This window comes from Astyanax mexicanus, chromosome 5, assembly GCF_023375975.1.
Source record: "Astyanax mexicanus isolate ESR-SI-001 chromosome 5, AstMex3_surface, whole genome shotgun sequence".
NCBI lineage: Eukaryota > Metazoa > Chordata > Actinopteri > Characiformes > Acestrorhamphidae > Astyanax > Astyanax mexicanus.
In genome coordinates, this window is record NC_064412.1 from 7,033,452 (window position 1) to 7,055,412 (window position 21,961).

Sequence of the window (21,961 nt, forward strand, 5' to 3'; positions counted from 1 at the left end):
TCGTAGCCAGTGTAGTTAGTTTTGGGTTATGGCCAATAAAAAAAAGATAAGAGAAGTTATTAATTTAATCAATTTGCACTCTTATCCGCACACCGATATTTAAAATTGGAGCAGTGCCTCATCACTAAATTACGCACAGTTTATTATCCACCGATTTTCAGACAGGCCCCGCCCCCTATATTATGATTGGCTAGTATTTATTCGCTCATACAATCAAGGCCTCTAAACCCCCTTTCCTTTACCCGCTTATTCAATCGCAGCGCAGGAAGGCGGGGTTTGCCGCAAAACGGGTAGACGAGGCATGCAGAATATTGCCGCTTCCACTCAGGTGTAGTCATGGTCCGCGCATGCGCCGCCAGCCAGGTGTAGTGAGCGCTCTCCCTCAGCGCGAGCTCAGCATTTGCTGTTTGTCGGACCGTGGAAGCATCAATGCAGATGTCATTATTAGAGAGGCTCGACTGGAGGGTAAGTTTAGTTTCAGTATTTTGTTATTGCAGTTATTGATATTTCATTATTTTTTGAAGGAAAAAAACGCTGGTTTGTGGTCGAAATCTCGGCGCATCTTTTGCTCATCAGGATTCGGCTGGTTATCTCTGTTAAAGTGGATTTAAAACAGGATTTAAAAAGTCTTAATGACGTGCTTTAATAAATCTAACCATGGGGAAATTTTACCGTAAAATTAACTCAATAGTAATAACAACAGTGGTAATATAATAACAAATACTGCTGCTGCTAACACTACTAATTGTTTTTTCCAGTAACAACAAGAAGAAGAACATATGAACAATAATTATTATTAACAAACTGCACATACATTGTCCACACTAGTTTAATAAATACCACCAACATTGGGTTTATTAAAAAAATATTAAATTGAATGAACTATTTTCAGACTTTTACATGTGAATGTTTGTTGTATTATTTATAAGTATATATTACATGTAAAACATTTTAACTCTAGACGTATGTTACTTGTGTTAGGCGTCCCGACATCTACGCAAGCCATTTATCTTATTTCAGATTCAGACGCGGTTATTATACGATTTAACGAAAATTTAATCTCTAAAAATTTAGAATACTTTAAAGTATTGTAAAATATGTACAGCATTTTTTGAAATCTCTAGGAGCACATAAATGCAGTTTGAAAATGAAGCTATATAAGTCAAAATTCTAAGATGCGAAGAGTTCTTAATAATCTATAAGTGTAAATAACTTTTTCTTTTAAAGATTTAATTAACTCAAACCTGAATATGTTTGTTCGAATTCACATCTCTTTCACACACATTGTTCCTTTTGGAAATAATAACGCTCAAATAAACCCTATGTAGCACTTTTATTTGAAAAAAGTGTAAGGCCTACAGAGTGAAGCTGGATTGTTAATTCAGTTTGACTATACTGGAGGCCTTTATTTGATAAGATGTGTTTATTATATAAAGTCATATTATATGCACGGTTTAGACAAATATGCAAAATTGAATTAAATTCCACAAAATGCAAGAAGCTATCTTGATTTAGTGGGATTTGCCAAAATTTACATTTTTTTACGCCATCCACCATAAAACTGTAAATATTTACAGATTAAGAACTTTAGGCCATGAAAGCCCCGAATATTGAATTACATATTTACAGCAATTCTATACAAAAACTTTGTATGTTTTGCTAAATATTGTAAAATTGCTAATGATAAAAATTTAGCTAAGATTGATGTTAATTTAACGTTGGAAAATCGTGTTATATTTCATAGTGGTTTAAATTATTTTGCTGAAAGGTCACCGAATTCACTTGCCGTACATAATGCACGAAGCGCATGCTGGACTTTAGAACCCTTAAGGATTTTTCAGGGATCTTTTTGTCGTTTTGATCGTTCTGGAGGGATATCAGGAGAATTTGAGTAGATTCTTTTAAAAGGTGCTTCAACTGGTTCTTTAAGCAATCCCATAAAATACCTACGTTTAATGTTTCAAAAAGATGAGTGTGAGGAACCTTTACATTTGTAGGGGAAAAAATAAGATAACAAAACAACATTTATGTTAGTCGGGAGTTCTTCAAACTTACACATCTCTATTAGAGACATGATTCTGTATGGAGCAAAAAGTGATTCTTCACATGCGCCGCTGATTAAAAAAAAAAAATGAAGGCATCTTAATTGTTAAAAGTGTACACATTTGTTTTTGGGTTTTTTAGGTTTAAGTAAGCTATACTTTTTTAATTGTATCCTAACATTGACTGCAAAATGAAAAACAGATCTCACTGATTGTGGTAGGCTATTCTTTTTAATTATGTATTTTTTTCTAAGCTCGGCTGGTCTTTGGTTTCCTGCAGCAGCTTTGCTCAGCCTAGCAGCTCCACCAAAAACGGTGATTAAGATTAGAGAGTGAGTCTTAGTGGTTAAGCGATGCACCTTCTTGCAGTGATCCAGCAGACCGTGCTCTACCTCCGCATGTAAACAGCCAAGGGCTTATAGACTCAGGGCTTAAATGGGATTCACTGGTGTTATAGCGACATCAAATGCTGATGGGAAGACACCGTTCTTAAAACACAGCTGACCTCTCGGCGGTTTCATTATTTTAACTGTCTGCTTGTAATCTTCGGGATTATATCGCGTGCCCCTTAATGTATATCACACAAATGCAGCTGCCGGAGGGATCAGAGAAAGATGTTTGGGAAGTGGTTGTATTTAATTTACTCATAGATCAAACGTAAGATGTATTAAGTTATGATTTGCCTTTTCTAAAAAAAATCGCTAAAAAGTTTCGCTAACATAAAAGATTTTCAGTTGATGTTCAAGTGTTGAAGGGACTACATCATATAAAATGAAAATTTAGTCAATTAGACGCACCAATCTGTTGTTTCAGCGCACTGAAACACACAGTGTTGGGTAACGTGTAAATTTAGACAATAGGACAAATTGTAAACAAAAAAAAGAAATATTGAGTTCTTGAGGGTTACATTTTCTGTAATATGTAATATTTTATGGCACAGTTGATGTATGAAAATAATGACGTCTCATAAATATAAATATAATAGTCAAGAGTCAAAAAGCTTTTACTGTCATTCCATCTGAGTATAAGTACACTAAATCTAAGTAAGTACAATAAAATTACCAACACAGAGCAACATGGAACAAATAGTACAATATAGACAACGTAGGGTGCAAACGTGCAACAATTTGTCTGACATAAAACTAAAATACTACGATAAATACAATGAAAGAAAGCAGACATTAGACTTTTTTTGTAATCAAGTTTTATTGGACGTTTTATAGATAAAAGTTGCAGAAATATAGTACAAATACAGACAATGTTTTAAACAGTGCAATACCGACACAAGACAATCTAAGTGTGTGTGTTCAGGATAAATTGCAAATATATGTAACATGCTATTACATATATATTATATATATATATATGTTCAAAGCAGTTACTGAGGTACAGAGTATAGTTCATTAGTTCATAGTAGAATATAGAATTGGACGCAAACATTGTTAACTTGGCACTAAACATTGAACTGCTGAATTTAGAGGAGTCTAAATGTAAGTAAAGTTTTAAGGTTTATTTGTGATTTGTTGTCATTTATTAATAGAACATTAATGATAATATTATGTAATATATTTAGTAGTAATCATAATATTAGTAATTTTGTGGTTATGATATTAATTATATATAATAATAATCATAATAAAAACACTTATCATGATTTATAACAGTAACTGTTTTAAGTAATGTACACAATTCAAGCGTCCCGTTTTGTTGTTCAAACTTTGTGAAGAAGGCGGACAGCGCACTGATTGGTCCGTCGTTTCCTAGAGCCAATCGGCAAATCGAGGCTCTCGTCATTGATTGTCACGTCTCAGAGAAGCCCCGCCCCTATTCGGCAGCTGCTCGAATACAGAGGCGAGATTTAAAGAGGGATGAGCCGAGAGGAGGAGAGCAGAGGGACTTGGCCGTCAGAGGGAGTCAGGTTGCTTTTGCGAGCAGCTCGCGCCCGTGTCGCTTCTTCCCGGAACACAACGTTTGGCAGTTGCGATAATTCTCCCGACAGTCCGTAGACTAGTAGGTCCAGAGCTTCATGCGTCTGGCTGGTCCACTTCTCCACAATCTCGGCTGCCCAATCCGCCAGTTGATGCATCTCATCACCGCGTGCTTTGCGCACTCTGGAGTAAACTGTAGACCTGCAGACAACTAAACGTAAAAGTCGCCTCGGTCTGAAGAGAAAATGTTGTGGAAGTTAGCAGATAACGTCAAGTATGAGGATGACTGCGAGGTAAGTGTGGTTGACCGTAGGGATTTTTTAAAATTTCATTAGAAATTAGACGTAGCGTTGGCTTTGCTATGAGTTTGTGCAACACGTAGTAAGTCTTTTAACTTTTTTTTTGTTGGTCTTCACTGCAGCAATTTAAGATTTCTAAGTTCTAAGATCATGTGCTGAGATCTGATGTGTTTTAAGAACTTCTGGGATCAGAACATTACTAAAGTCACATAGGGCTTTAGTTGTTTTGTTTAAGCATCTTTGATGACAGTTTTAATTTAAGAGTTTTTATTTTATTTAGTTAAACGTAATTCAACAGCAAAGCTCATATTTGCTTCTAAATTAGAAATAAAACACGCACTCTCTTTTAAAAGTTCAGTTCTTTCAAAGCTCTTCTTACAACATCGCGTCTTAAGTGGTCTGTTGTTTTTGTTTTTTTATTGTGCTGATTTGGTCCCTATTCAGTCTACAATTGGCCTAATGTGAGCTGAGCAGGGCGATCTGCTCCGCGGTCTTCACTCTTTGTCCTGCAGTGACAGTAATATCGCAGAGACAATGACACCTTAACAATGTCAATCCCATTCAAGGCGAGGACAGTCTGCCGCAGGGGGACCGCTTCAGACTAAGTGCTATACAATATCACATGTGTTCATAATGTACACTCTTTAAAAAGGTTGTTACAAAGGGTTTCTTTTTAAGCGATGCCATTAAAGAAGCACTTTTGATTTCAGGACCGCGAAGAGCCATGTTTGTAAATAAAAAAAGGCCACATAACAGCAAGTGAAGATTATCGTTACAAATGTTATATTTTTTTAGTAAGATAAAAAGTGGTCCTTTGTTATGTATTATATAGTTACTGGAGACAACTTATTTAAAAACGTCTTTTTAAAAGATATAATATAATTAATATTTAAAAAGTAAGTAAATACAAAACATTCTTTCAGCGATGCCATGGAATAACCACTTGTGACCAACTTGTAGCCCTTTTTTCAAAAAAAACAACAACAACTAATTTGTTAGATTAAAAAAAGATTAAATCTTTCGATTATTTGTTGTCTTTGCGCTGAATAAATGAACAAGCAAACAAACAAATGAATAGGATTAAAGTTAAATTATTTCTAAAAGTATTTTAAAGGACAAAACAAACTATATATCATTTCTTTGTTTTACTTCGAAACATTATTTTTAATTATAGAGATGTTCAAGTTAAATGATGCACAAAAAGTTGTTTTGCATTTTATCTATATATAAACAAAAACAAACAAACAAAAAAACTAAACCATGCTACTACTAACTGATCACTGGGAGACGTTGCGCATCAATTTCAATATTCAAAACATTTAATCCCTTACTCTGCAAGTGTATTTCTAGCTGACCTAGCTAACCTTAAAATTGACGGCTTGGGTGCGAAAAACTGGTTTATTCCAGTTGCAGCTGGTGTTTACTGGAGAGTTCCTTTTTTAAAACTAGTGTAAAGAAAACACCATAAACATTTTTTTTCACAGAATTTATTTAATAACGTGACACGCTGTCAAGTATGAGTTGAAGTTTTATAACCCCTCCACCTTTCTTTTATTTCCAGCAGGAGAGACATGATGGCAGCAGTAATGGGAACCCCCGGTTACCCCACCTGCCCGCGGTCAGTCAGCACCTCTACAGTCCGGCTCCGTCCCTGTCGCACCCTACCGGCTCGGACTTCCAGCCGCCCTACTTCCCCCCTCCGTACCAGCCGCTGCCCTACACCCAGCCCAACGACCCCTACGCCCACCTCGGCGACCCCTTCAACATCAACCCCATACACCAGTCCCCAACCTCTAACCAGCAACAGGGGTGGCCCGGCCGCCAGAGCCAGGACGGGATCGCGGGGCACGGCCGCAGCGGGCTGGCCGGGCAGATCCTGGGTTTGGAGGGGGGGTCGTCCGGCGTGCGGAGGGACGGATTCAGGAGACCCGAGCTCCTGCCGCCGCACATCCACGGCATCGAGTCGGCAATAGGCGAGAACATGGCAATGCACGACATGGGGCATGGCCTGGACGATGTGGAAGTAAGTGTTCACCCAGATCTTTCGATTTTAATTAGAGGTTGCGCAATAAATTTCCCATTATTAAGATGTGACAACTAAAATCAATGCAACATTAAAGTTCTGAATGAACCCAGCTGGCATTTCAACGTTGAATTAACGTTGTTATTGTGAAAAGTGAATAAACCTTAATATGGAAACGTTGTTTTAACACTGTACATTCAACCTTTAATAAACCATAGCTCACTAAAACTAGAAAACCCTATGGTTAACAGTGTAAACAATAAACTTATATTACTGCAGTAAATCTACTGTAGTATAAAGAAAGTCACCCACCACTATCAATCTGATTACTAAACATCTGATCTCAGGAACACAACAGTAAAACTAATAAAACGTGAACATGCCCACATGTATGGTGAAGAATTGGTGTTAAATCAAAAAGCAGTTACTGCAAATGGAATAAAAATACTTTTTCATTCCTCCATCCAACTGTTTTTAGAAATTATATGGTATTGAAATGTAAAATGCTTATTTAAAAAGCAGAAGTTTGAGGACATGTTGATTCAACACTCAAATTTGAACATTTGCACAACCATTTAACATTAAATGTTGATTCAACCTTGTTTCAACATTGAAACAACAACAGACATTACTTTAATCATATTTCAACCACATTTTAACATTGAAGATTGGTTGTGTGCCAGCTGGGAACACCTTTGAGCTTTCGGACACTTTAAAATTGTATTCTTACACAGGCTGTTCATTTTGTGATTAAGTAAATCATTAAGTAATTTTGTTCTTAATTTATTTATTTTCAGCACGTGGATGACAGTATTGTAATTGCAGACCAGACAGTCATCAAAAAAGGTAGGTTTGATTTTTCTCAGAAATGTTTAATGTCAGGGTAAAAACAGGTCACGCTGCTCTAAGACTTAGTTAGTTCATTTGTTTCGGTTGTTGGTTGGTTGGTTGTTCGGTTGCAAAAAAAGAGCTATTTTTTGTTTATGATATTTACGTCATTTTGGAGCATTTCTATTGATCAGTTTATCCTGACATTTTGATACAGTGACAAGGACATCTGCTAGTTTTAGTTCAGAATGATCTTAAACGGTCATCTAGAGAATTTTAATGATAAGCTATGTTAATATTACTGAATAATACTAAACATTTCCCTTCTTTAGGTGCGTGTATGCACATTTTCCACGATAATTAATTACACATATGCTAGACCAAAATCTTTTGAGTAAAACTACTGTAAAATGATGTCTTGGGTATCAGGTAACAAATTTATAGTCCCTTAAAGTTTTATGTAGGTAAGCTTTTAGGGGCATTGATCTCTTTTAAAAACTCTGACTTTTAGGTTTCTCTAGAATAGTGCATTTAAGCATTTTATTTCAAACATCCTCAACATGTTGAACGTTCGTTCACATCTATTTAATTCTACTACTACAGTATTACAACTACTAATAATATTAATCATTATAATACACTGGAACACTGGAAGATCCTTTTATGGGTTAAGGATATTTTTAGGGAATGCCAGCCACTGTTCTTAATAATAATTAATATAAATCAAATTAAATTAAGTTAACAATACATGACTAAAAGACATAAAAGAAGTGTCTTCACGGAAACGGGCATAAAATAACAACATGACGCACACATGGCACCAGTTACACTGCTCTTAACTTCGATGTTTGGCTGCTTAAAGCACTGAGAGTCTGAATGGGAAGGGCTAAGGACGCTGTGCTTCAAATTTTCCCCTCTTATCCCTTTTGCCCACGTGCTCCATTTAGCTAATCTGGGTTTGATCCCGCTCGCATTGTAGTCCACCTTCAGCATGAATGGAAAGTCAGGAGGAGGAATCCTCTCAAAATGGCTGACGGGCCTACAACTTGTGGAAGTTGGGCAATCTTTAAAATGCTCTGTTGGCTCAGAGAGAGAGAGGAGGCCCAGGCCATCTTTGTTCAGCCAGCTTAATGCTCTTTGCTGAGGTGAATGAGCGTTGAGTGCTGTCAGAGCTGACCGCCTCGGCAGAGTCACGCGAATCAGAGAAACGTGAAACAACAGTGCTCGGGTGTGGCACCATCAGAGCACAGCTAGTTAGCTCAGTCAGGTGTTGTGACACGAAATGTTTTTTTGACTCAGCGAGATGCAGAAGATCCTGGACTGAACTGGTCAGGGTGAAGGTTTTGATTTTTAGCCCACATTTCAGAGGCGTGGCTGAGTTCGTTCTGGTTCGACCTGGATATTTAAAAAAAAAAAGTGAAAGAAGAACAAGACAAATTTAGCTTTATTTAATTATTACCTCAAACTAAACTCCACTTGTGAAAGCAAAACTAACTCTAGCATACAACTAACAAAGATCATAAATTATAATTTCAATAATTAACTTTAATCTCATGCCACACTTGCCATGTCTTGTTCATTTTTAATTAGCACTCAATCCTGTCCATACAAATATCTAGATAAATAAACACAGGTTCTAGATGGCAGCAATGGCCTTCTTAACATAGGGACTGTATTTGTAAAATAACTGTGGAATTGAATGTCTAGCTTACAGAATAAAATGAATGTAAAGACTTATAAGATTATTATTTTTTTATGACACATAATAGTTTCTAACAAAATTAAGCTCTCATTTAAGAACTTTCTACTTTACTCAGCTTTGAGAACCGCTCTTAAACTTTATAATGTATTAAAATAGTTGTTTTACACTAGATAAAAAATTAAACGCCATGTCTTACGTAACTGAAGACAAATATACACATCTTTAAGTGACTTTAAGTGAGATTTTGATGGGTTTGTGTCAGTTAACAGGATTAGTTTGCTATTCGTTTTTTTTTTCTCAAGGTGAATTCTATCTGTTCAGAATTTAAAGAGCTTAAATAAATTAAAGCTTTTTTGTGCATTAAATTTCATTCACTTCTGTTGGTTCAGTGAAGTGGACTGCCTCGTGACGGGTCACACTTTAAAGCCTCAGCATTTTATTAAAGGACCAGTGGTTCCCAAACTGTTTACAGTCCCATATTCCCTTAGGCATTACATTTCCTGCTGCGTTCCTACACTCCAGCCTCTTACACGCAAGTATACAAAGTATATAGGCAAATTCAGCTTTATTTAATTATTACCTCAAACTAAACTCCACCTGTGAAAGTGAAACTAATTCTAGCATACAACTAACAAAGAACAAAAATTATAATTGCAATAATTAACTTTAATCCCATGCCACACTTGCCATGTCTTGTTCATTTTTAATTAGCACTTAATCCTGTCCATACACACAAACATAGAGATAAATAAACACAATTTAGATTGACAATGATGCTTTTTTAAAACATTGCACAGCTAGCTTACAGAATAAAATGAATGTAAAGACTTCTTAGATTTTTTTTTTTAGACAAAATGCAGCACAGAACAGTTCCTAAAAAATGTAAGCTCTTATTTAAGAACATGTTTGGACCAGATACTTCTTTCTTTTCTATTTTACTCAGCTTTGAGAACTTTTTTTAAACTTTAAAATGTATTAAAATAGTCATTTAACATATTTAGCAAAAGTTGGCATATCTCTTATAAGTAAAGACAAATATACACATTTTGAACTACACACTAAAACTAAATAAATAAATAAATAAAGAAATGAACTAGATGACTAGAGGTTAAAGGTTAACAAAGGTCAAGGATTTTTTTGTTACATCAGTGGTTCTAGTTGTCAAAACTAAACATGCTAAACATGCACCAACTTCAAACATCAAACTTCAAACATCAAACATCAAACGCCTTGGTTGATTGACTGTGTTTAGAATAGAAACTCAGATAAAAAAAAAAAAAAAATCAGATTTTTTACTGATCCGTTCCTTTAAAACATATATATTTATAACTATATCCATCATGTGAGAATGATTTTACAGGGCTGTATTTTTTTTAGGGACCAGAAGCAGGAATCAATGGGCAAAGCTTTACTAGGCCATTTTATACAATGTAATTTATTGTGTCTCTGTTCATCCACCGTGGGATGTTTTCACCACAAGTCGATTTGACAGGCCTGGCGTGCATTTTTGTCAGTCAGTAATTTAGAGTCGCTTTTAACTCCGTGAAGCATCTTGACAAATACACATTTACGCCAATACGTTTGAAGACTTGATTATAGTATGGATGGCTCTGGCAGAGCGTGGGCTTCTATTATGGTTTACATAAGTCACAATTTTGGCTCACATTTATTATCTCAATGACTTTTTCGACCATCTGACTCTCTGCTTTGGGCAGAGAAAGAACCATTTGATAAACTCTGAACATCAAACGGCGACGGATTACTAGTCAAACATCTACATCATCTATTTTCTTTCCCTAAATGGTCCTGAGTTGTGCATATTTTATTAATGCCATATGGCGTTTGCCCATGCTGGAACGCCACAGGACACAAACATCCGTTTTGTCCTAAACGACCACCCATCCTGCTTTTGAGATTCAGCATTCGCTGGTTGGTGTGCTTGAGAGTTGTAACTGTGAGGTGGCCGACATCTTGATTTCTTTCAGTGACACTGGAGGGTGGGGGGGGGGGGGGGGGGGAGGTGCTTTCTTGCTGTTTTTGATGAAGTTATTAGTAATGTTTCCTGTTTGTCTGGAAGTAATGTGCAGGGCAGGCTCTCTCTGCGACCGTTACGGTTACGGATTCGCTTTTCCTGACGCGGATTAAGTGTAGTCTTAGACTGTCTTAAAAAATAAAGAGGTCTTTGAGAGAATTGTTCCATTGAGGAACTATTTTTGGAAAAGATTTTAAAAAGAGATGCGAAGAATATGTGAAGATCTTTCAAAGGGTCAAAAAAGTTTAAGAAAGCTGTTTAAGAAGCTCTTTTACAATAATAAAGGTAATAAAAGAACCAGCCATTCCCTCTATGGGCTTATTTAAAGAGCTTATTTTAGCACAGTCTTTTTTGTTAAGCATCTAAGTCTTAGTGTTTTAGTTGAAGCTACGTTTGGTACTTGATTTTTACATCTGACTTCTGGTCAAACTAAAGCAGATTTTAAGTATTAGACATTTTAAGTGTTTGGCTTTGGTTTGGGTTACTAGTCCTATAGGTGTTGAGTGTTGAATATCCTGTTTAACTCTTACTTGCTTTGCTTTTTGCATGACTTGTGCTTTTTGCATGTTTGGTTACTCCTAAAACAAGGCAAAACGACTTTATTCCAACCAGGAATTAGCAGGGAATGTTCAGGTGTTATTAAATTATCTATCTCCCTTAAAGTGCATGCTTAAGCAGTGATCTGTTGGAAGTAGGAAAGTATTTTGAAGGGGTTAAATTAAAAGTCATATACCTTCCTAGAACATATTGTTCATGAATAGCATCATAATGCTAAAAAAAATCATTGTCTGTCCATCAAACAACCCCAAAAAATCCCTCCATAGAAAGTGACCACATTGACTTGAGCCAACTCCTATTTTTGAAAACTAAACAGCTGTTCAGGTGCAGTTTAACCTGATTCATTACCCACATAATAATACTATTAAAGCTGTTAACTAATTCATACCTTTAACTAAAAATTTAACTATACAGAAGAAAAATAATTGTCTGCTTTTTGTTCTTATTAATTGCATCACTACAACACTTGGGTTGAGTATAATTGTATTTCTCTCTTCTATTTCTCTTTTCCTAGTGACCCTCCCCAAGGGAAACCCAATGGGTCTTCCCTTCCAGAAGGAGTCCCTGCTGGGTATGGTGTCCAATCCCACAGAAGTGTTCTGCTCAGTTCCTGGGCGCCTCTCTCTCCTCAGCTCCACCTCCAAATACAAAGTGACCGTAGCTGAGGTACAGAGACGTCTGTCCCCCCCTGAGTGTCTCAACGCCTCTCTGCTTGGAGGAGTACTACGCAGGTGAGGAAACACACACTGTCCTACAGTAAAACATTCAAAAATATATACAGATCATTTAAATTCAGGAACATTGCAATGATTTAGTCACTGTCTAAATCTTGTATTTACCACAATTAATGCCTTTTGTGTGTTTTGGTGTGGAGTGGGAGATGAGTTGTAGACAAAAATCAAGAGAAATCAAAAGAAATCTAGATTTTGCTATTTATAGGTATATGTTTGAGTAAAATGAACATTGATTTTTTTTATTCTATATGTCATTTAGAGCATTTATTTGCAGAAAATGAGAAATTGATTACTTTTTTAAGAGTTAAAAAAATCTATATTAGGTGGAATAGCCCGGGTTTTAATGACTTGAATTTTTTATGCATCTTTGCATGTTATCCTCCACCAGTCTTACACACTGCTTCTTTGTTACTGAGATTGTGTTTAAAGGTATTTCTGGTGCATATCTATAGAATTAATCACTAACAAGTATAGGATGACACTCTTATCAGGAATTAAAAGGAACAGTAAGCAAATTATTCTATTTTTATATGTACTTTCTTTGTAATTTTGGTAATTTGGTTTTTAATCATCATTTAATGTTACTTACTGTACAAAGCAATGACTGATCGCTTAATTAAAACTATCCCATACACTGTGCATACTAGAGATCTGGATCTGTTGGGTTCTGTAGCAGTATGTGAATATCTGTGTGTGATGGTAGGGGAATAACGGGGATCATTGCCTGTGTAGGTGGATTTGGGGGGGTCAGAGGGGGTCGAGGGGGTTGGGGGGGTTGCATGGCTGATTTTAACAGTAGCTGAACAGTTGACCTTGTGCCCCATATGTCAGCATGAGCGGTGTTGAGGGAAATGGAGAGCGATGGGGGTTATCACAGAAGCTCTGATGTCTAAAGGTGTTTTTTTTTTTTTGCTGGAAATGCATGTTTTTCACTTCCCGTGTGTGTTAAACACACACACACACACATCCACACACAAGTGCACACTCATTTGTTTTTATACCTTGGATGACAGGATGTGCGATCATTGCACACATGTGCCTGATCGTCAAAACAAATAGCAGAAGGTAAAAAAAAAAAAAAAGCTTAGTTTTCAGTGGAATTCAGTGTAAATATATTTGATTTTAAGACATTTAAAACATCATTCATTATGAAATCTTGAGAAAATGTATTTTTTTTATCATAAAGACAATATACAGCCAATGCAAAAGCCTGAATACTATTAAATCTATTAAACTGTTACTGTTTATTTTCTTAATTTAACACAATTAGAGAAACTACATATATATATATATATATATATAACCTTATGTATCATGTACAAAAGTCATGGTAAGTTGGTGTGGTGTAGTGGATAACACCACCCCCTGCCATTGAGCTACCCATGTGGGGGACTGGTGCTCAATCGCAGGTCCTTGGGCAAGACTCCTAACAATACATTACATTGGCCCACTTCTGTAATAGAAATAACTTTAAGTCACTTTGGATAAAAGCGTCTGTTAAACGCTGTAATTGTTAACGTAAATTTTGTATAGATTATACCATGTTTCTCACATATTAATTCAGGGAAATCAAATAGAAATAGTGATATTTCCAGATCTCACATTTAAGATAATAAAAAGATAACTTAACTTGTGTTCACTTGCAAGTTTTGACAGGAATGCTCACACTCTTTCATTTACAGCTTTAATAATAATCTTAATATATTACTTATCTTAAATCCGATTACAGTAATAACAGTAAATGGGAACACTTTACAAGAAGGGTCACAAATGCTAATTGGCATGGCAGTAATAAACATTGTTAAATAGTAATAAAAAGTAATGCCTCAACTAAATATTTATTAACACTGATTTTGACATTATTAAGCATTACTCCATTTTTATAATGCTATAAGAATGCTGTAAATAAAAATGAATTGATACATAATAGATAAAAACAAATTAAAACAATGCGTAATTATTATTAAGCTCTTAACTCTCCTGTTATGCTCATTTGTCAGGAACAGCAACGATGTTCCCAGGTCAATTTGACCTAATTCAAGTTTAATTATCCAAGTGAAGAACAAAATTCTAACAAGCAGTGTAAATATTTCATTATTAACTCCATTACTAATTATTCTATCAATATTTAGTGCAATGGTGTTTCTTACCTCTAACAGGTAATGCTTCAATTAGGATAATTCACTCGTTTTTCGTAAGAAAAATACATGTTCCAACTTTTTTTAAATGTTACACTACTTTATTACGTTTAACAGACCAACGTATAAAACACAAATGATACATAACATTGAAACATAACATTGCAATTTTGCAGGTTTTAGTTCTTGCAGGGGGTGGTTGCAAACATGTGAGATGAACCATTTTCATATGTTATTATATGTTGATTACACTAATTAAGGCAAGCAGAAGAAGTTTTATACTGAAAAAAAAATACTTTTAACATTTTTAACAACTTTAAAACGGTTCAATTTGACCCAGAACATAATAGGAGGCTTAACTAGTGTCAATTAAGAATTAAATGCAGTAAGTACTGTTAATTAATGTACCCTTATTGTAAAGTGTTACCCAGTAAAAAGACATATAGAACATTTTGTGGCTCCTGAAAATTGTAAGCATATATATATATATATATATATATATATATATATATATATATACACACATACATATGCACATGTAGTCACCCACTCAGAGACATTATTATAAGTAGGTCATGTAGAGATGTTGGTGATGGCTGAGGGGGCAGTAAGGGGGGGGGGTAAAGATGTCGCCTCTCTCTCACCCGCCATGCGGAGGGCAACGCCAGGCCTCCAAGCCTAGTCATGCGGAAAACTGAAGCGGCTCAATTAAGTGGGGAATTTGTTTGTGTGTGTGTGTGTGTGTGTGTGTATTTTCACTCCAAAGGCTTTATAGCTGTAGCTTCATTTATCCTCTTTTTTCTGCAGTTTTGCTGCTATTTATTATGTGACCGTGTTTTTTTGTATTTTTTACATTGTCTCCCTTATATAGTAAACTACAGTAATAAAAGACAAAAATAACGTTCATGGCCAAAACTCCAAAAAAAAGTGTTTCTGCTTGCTTTTTTGGATTGAATCACTAACATATAGTTTGTTTTGTCACACAGGGCTAAGTCAAAGAACGGCGGACGATCCCTCAGAGAGAAGCTGGATAAGATCGGGTTGAATTTACCAGCAGGTCGCAGGAAGGCGGCTAATGTCACATTGCTAACAGCGCTAGTAGAAGGTACGGCTTAATGAATTCTTGATGAATATTCCCTTTTAAATGGCTTTGACTTTACAGTACAGTGTTTATTCACTTCTTATTTTACAGTAAACACTCTTAGAAAGTGAATGGCTTAATAAAGACAGTGATTCTATATGTAGAGATTCAACAGGCATTAAAAAGAAAAAAACTGCATGCTGAAAAACTTCTTCAGATTGAAGTCAAGTCAGATTTATTTGTTTATAAAGCACATTTAAAGGTCATCCAAAGGGTCAACCAAAGTGCTGTACAATAAAACAGAATTTTAAAGAAGACAAATCAGTATCAAAGTAAATCGGTACCACTTTAAAATAAGACTACCTTTATAAAGGGTTTATAAATGGTTTACAATTAGTTTATTAATAGTTACTAATTAGGTTGTAAATGCCTTAAAAATCATTAATAATCAGTTATAACACATACGTAGAAAGGGCAACAATGACCTGTAGTTTGCCAAATAGTGAACCCACAGCCATCTATATTGTTGCCCTTTCTATGTATGTGACTGGTAATTAATGATTTTTAAGGCATTTACAACCTAATTAGTCACATTTATAAACTAATTGTAAACCATTTATAAACCCTTTATAAAGGTAGTCTTATTTTAAAGTGGTACCAGTAAATCAGTATATTCGGCACCACTTTAAAATAAGGTTCCTTTATAAAGGGTTTATAAATAGCTTATACAGGAGTTTATTAATGGTTATTGATTATGTTATGAACCAACAATTAACAAGCAGGTACATCACATACATAGAGCAGGCAACAGTGGCATGTTGTGTACCAAATAGTGATTCCACATTCATTTATACTGTTAAACCTCAGATTTAATAACTTTATTTATTTTATTATAATAACATGTTAAACGACTAAACTCTCTCACTCTCTGTATTATTTTCTAGATATGTTAGTCATTGTCACTGTTGTTCTTTCTATGTTCTTTCTTAATTGTTTATTTAGTGCTTGTTAATGTTTTTAAAGTATTTACAACTTACTTTAACCATTAATAAACTCCTTTATAAACTATTTATAAACCCTTATTTATAAAGGAGCCTTATTTTAAAGTAGTACCAAATGTCCTAATCTAATTCCTAATCTGGAGCAGAAGTTACTTAACTCCAGAAAGTTGGGTCAATAACTTTACATTTTGTTAATTTTGTTACAGTTTGTTGTTGTTTAACACATTAATTTAGGTATATTTGAAGTAGTCCTCTACTCAAAAATAGAATAAATGTTCTACAATATGTTGATTCCATTCCACATTTTCAAAACTGAAAGCACAACTTTATTTCATCACATTAATTCAACCACATTTCAACACTAACGGTCAGTTATAATCAATGTTCCAGCCCAAATGGCTGTAGTGTTTTTAATTTTTTTATTTATTCTCTGCACGCACATTTTAATCACAGTTTAATGCTATGTGACTGATTGTAATTTGCCCCAGACAGTATTCTAGTATTGTAATCAACACGATAGCATTGATAGAATTGTCACTTCTGTTCAGCTCGTATTACTGTTCGCTTGTCTTAAGCTCGTACCAAAATCATCGTACTGGAGCCTCTTCCAGCGTTCTTTCCAGCCTAGCTTTCATCAGAAGTGGAGAAAGCCTATAAGAGAGTGTGTGTGTCATGTGAGAAGATGTTTTGTTTGACGTTTTGGGGTTAGCAAACAGCTGCCTCAAACTTGAAGAGCAAGAATAGGCTCATAAAAAGCCGGGCTTGTAAATTCCAGCAGATCTTCTGCAGTGGAGCTATTCATCATGCGAGACAATGACATGTACTGGCTTAGCCATCTCAAGCGTTCACTCTTATTGCTGTTACTTCTCAGTCTTAAAATGCAAACTATGCTTGTTTTCCCTTATTTTTAACTTTCTTTTGGTTGGTTGGTTCAACTCAGTAGTGCAAATGAACCTTGAGGACATGTGCTAACAGATGCTTTAATTTCATGACATTTCGTCTGGAGATTTACCTTTCGCGAGAGTATATTCAAGCAGTGAGTCATGGAGATGTTAATTTAAAGATCATGAGTGAGCTAGCTAGTGCCCACAGCTACGCAGAATACGCTTCCTCGTCTTCTGTACTATCGCCGCGCTCGCTGTTATAATGGGATGAGGGGATCAGAACAGGAACATAACTGCAAGGCTGTGTTATTTAGAGACCTTCAAAGCTGAATTGGGGCTTGTTATCATGTGTTTGCTCGCCAAGAGGAGAGACTGACCTTAAAGACGGAGAGACTCCGGAGTAATGTGCGGTCTATCAATAAGATCCTCTGTTGGGTTTGTGGAACTGTTTGGTGCCTTCAGCTACATAAGCCCATTAACGGCGTGCAGTATGACCACCCTCTTATCCTGGAGAAGATACAGCCACATCTATGTTCATCTGAGTAACTCCTCAACTCTCTCCCTCCAGCTGAAAACCGATTCCTTCTGTTCCGTGGTGTAATTTGTATTTGACTCACTGAGTTGTGGAACCGTTCGGTCAAATGATGAGTCATGTTCGTTTGCTCATGTCTTATGAACCTGACTCACCTCTGATTAACATCTGCAGGTGAGGCCGTGCACCTGGCCCGGGACTTTGGTTATGTCTGCGAGACGGAGTTTCCTGCCAAGGCCGTTGCCGAGTACCTCGGGCGGCCGCACGTAGAACGCAATGAGATCAACTCTCGCAAGAACATGCTCCTGGCAGCCAAGTGAGTTACAGCGCTCTCAACTTTTCCATTCGCAACATTGCTAACAAACCATTCTGCCCTTTTTTCCATTTTAGTGAAATGCGACTCGTTCAAAATTCCACATCATTTGTAGGAATTGAGCCTAGACTGGAAGCACTCAAGTAGAAATGTAGAATTTATGTCATTTTAAGTTTAAAACGTATCTGGGAGATGGCAGACGACAAACTTCTGGTAGTGCCTGGGATTGCTTTTGAAAAAACAAAAAAACAAAAAAAAACAATAGCTGTATTTGTTATCCTGTGTATTATTATAGAAGTTGACACTTGAATTACCTGTAATTTCTGTGTCTGTGTCCTAATTAGACCTGACACGATAATTACGCCATCAGTGTATTGCACAATACAGCATATAGGCATAAAATGACTTGAATCATTTTAGATAATGTTAATGTTAATGAATAATACCAGGAATGCACTATGTTGGCATTTTTAAAACCAGTGTTTTGATTCTATTTATCGTTTTATTTATCTATTCTTAATAATTTAACATTCACTGCTTTTTTAAAAGGGTACAAAAACATTATTATGCCATTTTAGTATCAGTATATCATTGGTCATAAAATGATAGTCATATTTTTTTTTGCAATAAGTGCAATTATTTCTGAGATAATAATTTTTGATAATGTCAATATTTCTCTGTTATGTTTTTGTTATCAATGAGAGCCCATTTTCATGAATAATACTAGGAATGCACTATGTTGGCATTTTTAAAACCAGTGTTTTAATTGTATTTATCGTTCTATTTATCTATTCTTAATAATTAAACATTCACTGCTTTTTTAAAAGGGTGTAAGCACATTATTATGCTATTTTATTATCATTATATCATTAGATTTGATCTGATAATTATATTTTTGCGTGTAGCACAATTATTTTTGAGATAATATATTATCCGACAATACAGACCTAGTCTTAATGGAATATAAAGCTTGAGATTCAATGGTTCAAAGGTTCAGAAGTTAGATATAAACTTGTGTTTGCAGTGATACCTACTGTATATTGTGTTGTTATCTGCAATAGATAGCACTGATACCATGAAGCAGTTACTGATGCAAATGCATGCTTTTAGATGATGCTTGTCTTAACCAGTAAATGCTGTTTTTCAAGCTAATTATATCTTATTTGTAATTCAAAATAGTGCCTTTACCAAAAGATAAGCTGTAAAAAAATTGAGCACTATGAATATCAGGATTTATAGACATTTATTGAGTAGTTTATTTAGAGCTGGTATCAGTATTGGTGTCTGATATTAGCAGATACTGTAAAATTAACTGAAAATGTGGCATCAGTATCAAAAGGGAAATAATAGTAAAGGTGCATCACTAATTTAAACTGAGCAGATTAATAGACTTTGATATCCTTCTTTAACATCTAAACAATGTAGGTTAAAAAAAAAAAATTAATAGACAATTCTACACTGTAAAACCACTGTAACCACTACTACCTCACTGGACTCTACTGGACTCTATTGCACACTGTGTAATAGAGGTAATTACTACCTCACTGGTCTTTTTTGCACACTTTTTGCACACTGCATAATTTGCACACTGTCTTGTTATTTATTATTCTTTGTCTGTATTGTGTTGTATTGTCTGTCTGCACTTTTGTACTGTTGCACTATTGTTCTGTCTACACTGTGTTTATGTGCACCATGGTCCCTGGAGGAACGTTGTTTTGTTTCACTGTGTACTCTGTATATAGCTGAAATGACAATAGAAACCACTTTGACTTTGACTTTGACTAATAGGGTGAGATATTGTAAGTAGATTTCCCAAAAAGGAAAAATATGGTTTATTTCATATACCAACTGTATTATAGTAATTTGTAATGAATTCTTTATTATGTCTCACCTTAAATAAACTGCGTATACTGACTAATGATGAGACTAATGATACAAATATGTGTTTTCTTTACCTCTAGACAAATCTGCAAGGAGTTCACTGACCTTCTAACCCAGGATCGCTCTCCGCTGGGTAACTCTCGGCCTGCGCCCATTCTGGAGCCAGGGATCCAGGGCTGCCTGACCCACTTCAGCCTCATCACTCACGGCTTCGGCTCTCCGGCCATTTGCGCTGCCATGACCTCGCTGCAGAATTACCTCAACGAGGCTCTCAAGCAGGTGGACAAAATGTACCTGAGCGTGGGCGGAGACTCCTCGCAGGGCTCCTCAGATGGAGGTAGCAAATCCACGGACAAGATGGACAAGCACAGAAAGTGAACTGGTGAACTGGTGAAGCTGGACTGGATGGGAACATTTTGAGGAGCATGCAGGCCCTCGTGTCTCATGGACTACACTTGACTTTGTTGCATTTTTTGATTTTTGTCGCTGTAGTCGTTGTTAATGGTTCGGTTCTGCAATATCCGCTCGGTTTTGATGGACGCTGGGCATCGCTCAGTTCAGCCTGTTCCTTCCTTCCTTCCTTCCTTCAGATCTTGGTCTTCCAGAACTCATCCCTTCACAGTACTTCGCCTTCTTGAGTGGCCATTGGCTGAAATAGACGATTACGACTATTCGAATCTCTTCAAATCTCTTCGAATTTCAGTGACATGCACGTAGACCTGCACACCTCTACACGTCTACGGCTCAACACAAACAATATGGAGGCTCGTCTCTTTCAATTCCAGATACCATTTCAAGAGTTTATGTGGAAATATTATTTTTGTGTGTTTTTTTTTTTTCATGAAGAGGAAGCCCCTTTTTGTCTTCTTCCTTGGTGCTGAACCCCTGTTGAACATGCAGAGGACATGAGATCTGCTGAGATCTGGAGAACTCTTTGCTTGACTTCATTTGGATGCAGTGTTATTGTAATTCTTTTTGTCTGTGGGAGTATTGTTAGCATGGACGAGTGTTTTTTGTGTATGTGTGTGTGTGTGTGTGTGTGTGTGTGTGGCTCTTCTCAAGATCATTATAGTCAATGAGTTTGACTATGAGATTGAAATGACCCTGAAGGCATTGAAGAGACACATTTTGGGTGAAATTCAAATGCTGTTTCAGGGCCAGTAACTGTCTGGAAGTCTTCCTTTAGTTTCCAGCCATTGAAAATACAGAGCTGAACAAATCTTGTCCAGTTATCTGATTAAATCTGATTGATTCTATTGATTCAGAGAAGATCAGACTGATATCAGACTGAGACATTAGGCGTATGCATATGTGTGTGTATGTATGTGTGTGTGTGTGTGTATTACGTGTGAAATTGTATATGTTTTCTGTAAATATAGTGCCTCTTTTCATGCTTTTAGTTGAATTGGACTAGAAATGTTTCCACATATCTTGCCCTAATTGTAAATATTTTCTAATTTATGTTGTAATTTAATGGGATTTGTAAATATTGGTACAATTCTGGTGTATGGTTTAACTTTCAGACAGATGTGTTAAACTTTTTATAAACGGGTTAGTGTTTTTTTTTATCATATAGTGGTTAGGCCCTGGGGATGATGATGATTTTCTTTTCATATCTGTGTAAAAGTCTTTTAAAGCTATAGGTCAAAGAATAATAATAATAATAATAAAAAAACAACAACAACAATGACACTCTTTGTAGTTGTGCTTGATGCATCTTCTTGTTAATATCATTGGGTTAAGGACAGTGAGACTAGTATATACAGTATATACTATATTCTAGTGCATCTCCAAAAAATTGAGTATTATTGATAAGTTACTTTATTTCAGTAATTAGGTTAAAATGTGTAAATCTATATATTATATAGATATATTGCACACAGAGCAATCTATTTTAAGCGTTTATTTATTTTATCGTTGATGATTATGGCTTACAGCCAATTAAAAACCCCAAAATCAGTGTCTCCAAAAATGATAGAACTAAA

The 21,961-nt window shown here is 35.8% G+C and overlaps 1 protein-coding gene across 4 annotated transcripts; it reads left to right on the forward strand.

The window, feature by feature from the left end:
• The first annotated feature begins 336 nt into the window (after window positions 1-336).
• Window positions 337-21,673, forward strand: tfap2c (transcription factor AP-2 gamma (activating enhancer binding protein 2 gamma)). 4 transcript variants are annotated; one of them, XM_022675615.2, is made up of 7 exons: window positions 337-465; window positions 5,831-6,292; window positions 7,090-7,138; window positions 11,927-12,143; window positions 15,271-15,389; window positions 17,957-18,098; window positions 20,057-21,673. In XM_022675615.2, the coding sequence occupies exons 1-7, from the start codon at window positions 430-432 to the stop codon at window positions 20,352-20,354; spliced, it is 1,323 nt and encodes a 440-aa protein (XP_022531336.1). In that variant the 5' UTR covers window positions 337-429; the 3' UTR covers window positions 20,355-21,673. The 4 variants fall into 4 exon arrangements, with proteins under 4 accessions (XP_022531336.1, XP_022531337.1, XP_022531334.1 ...); XM_022675616.2 differs by having other exon boundaries at window positions 5,834-6,292; XM_022675613.2 differs by lacking the exon at window positions 337-465 and adding an exon at window positions 3,906-4,263.
• The last annotated feature ends 288 nt before the right edge of the window (window positions 21,674-21,961 follow it).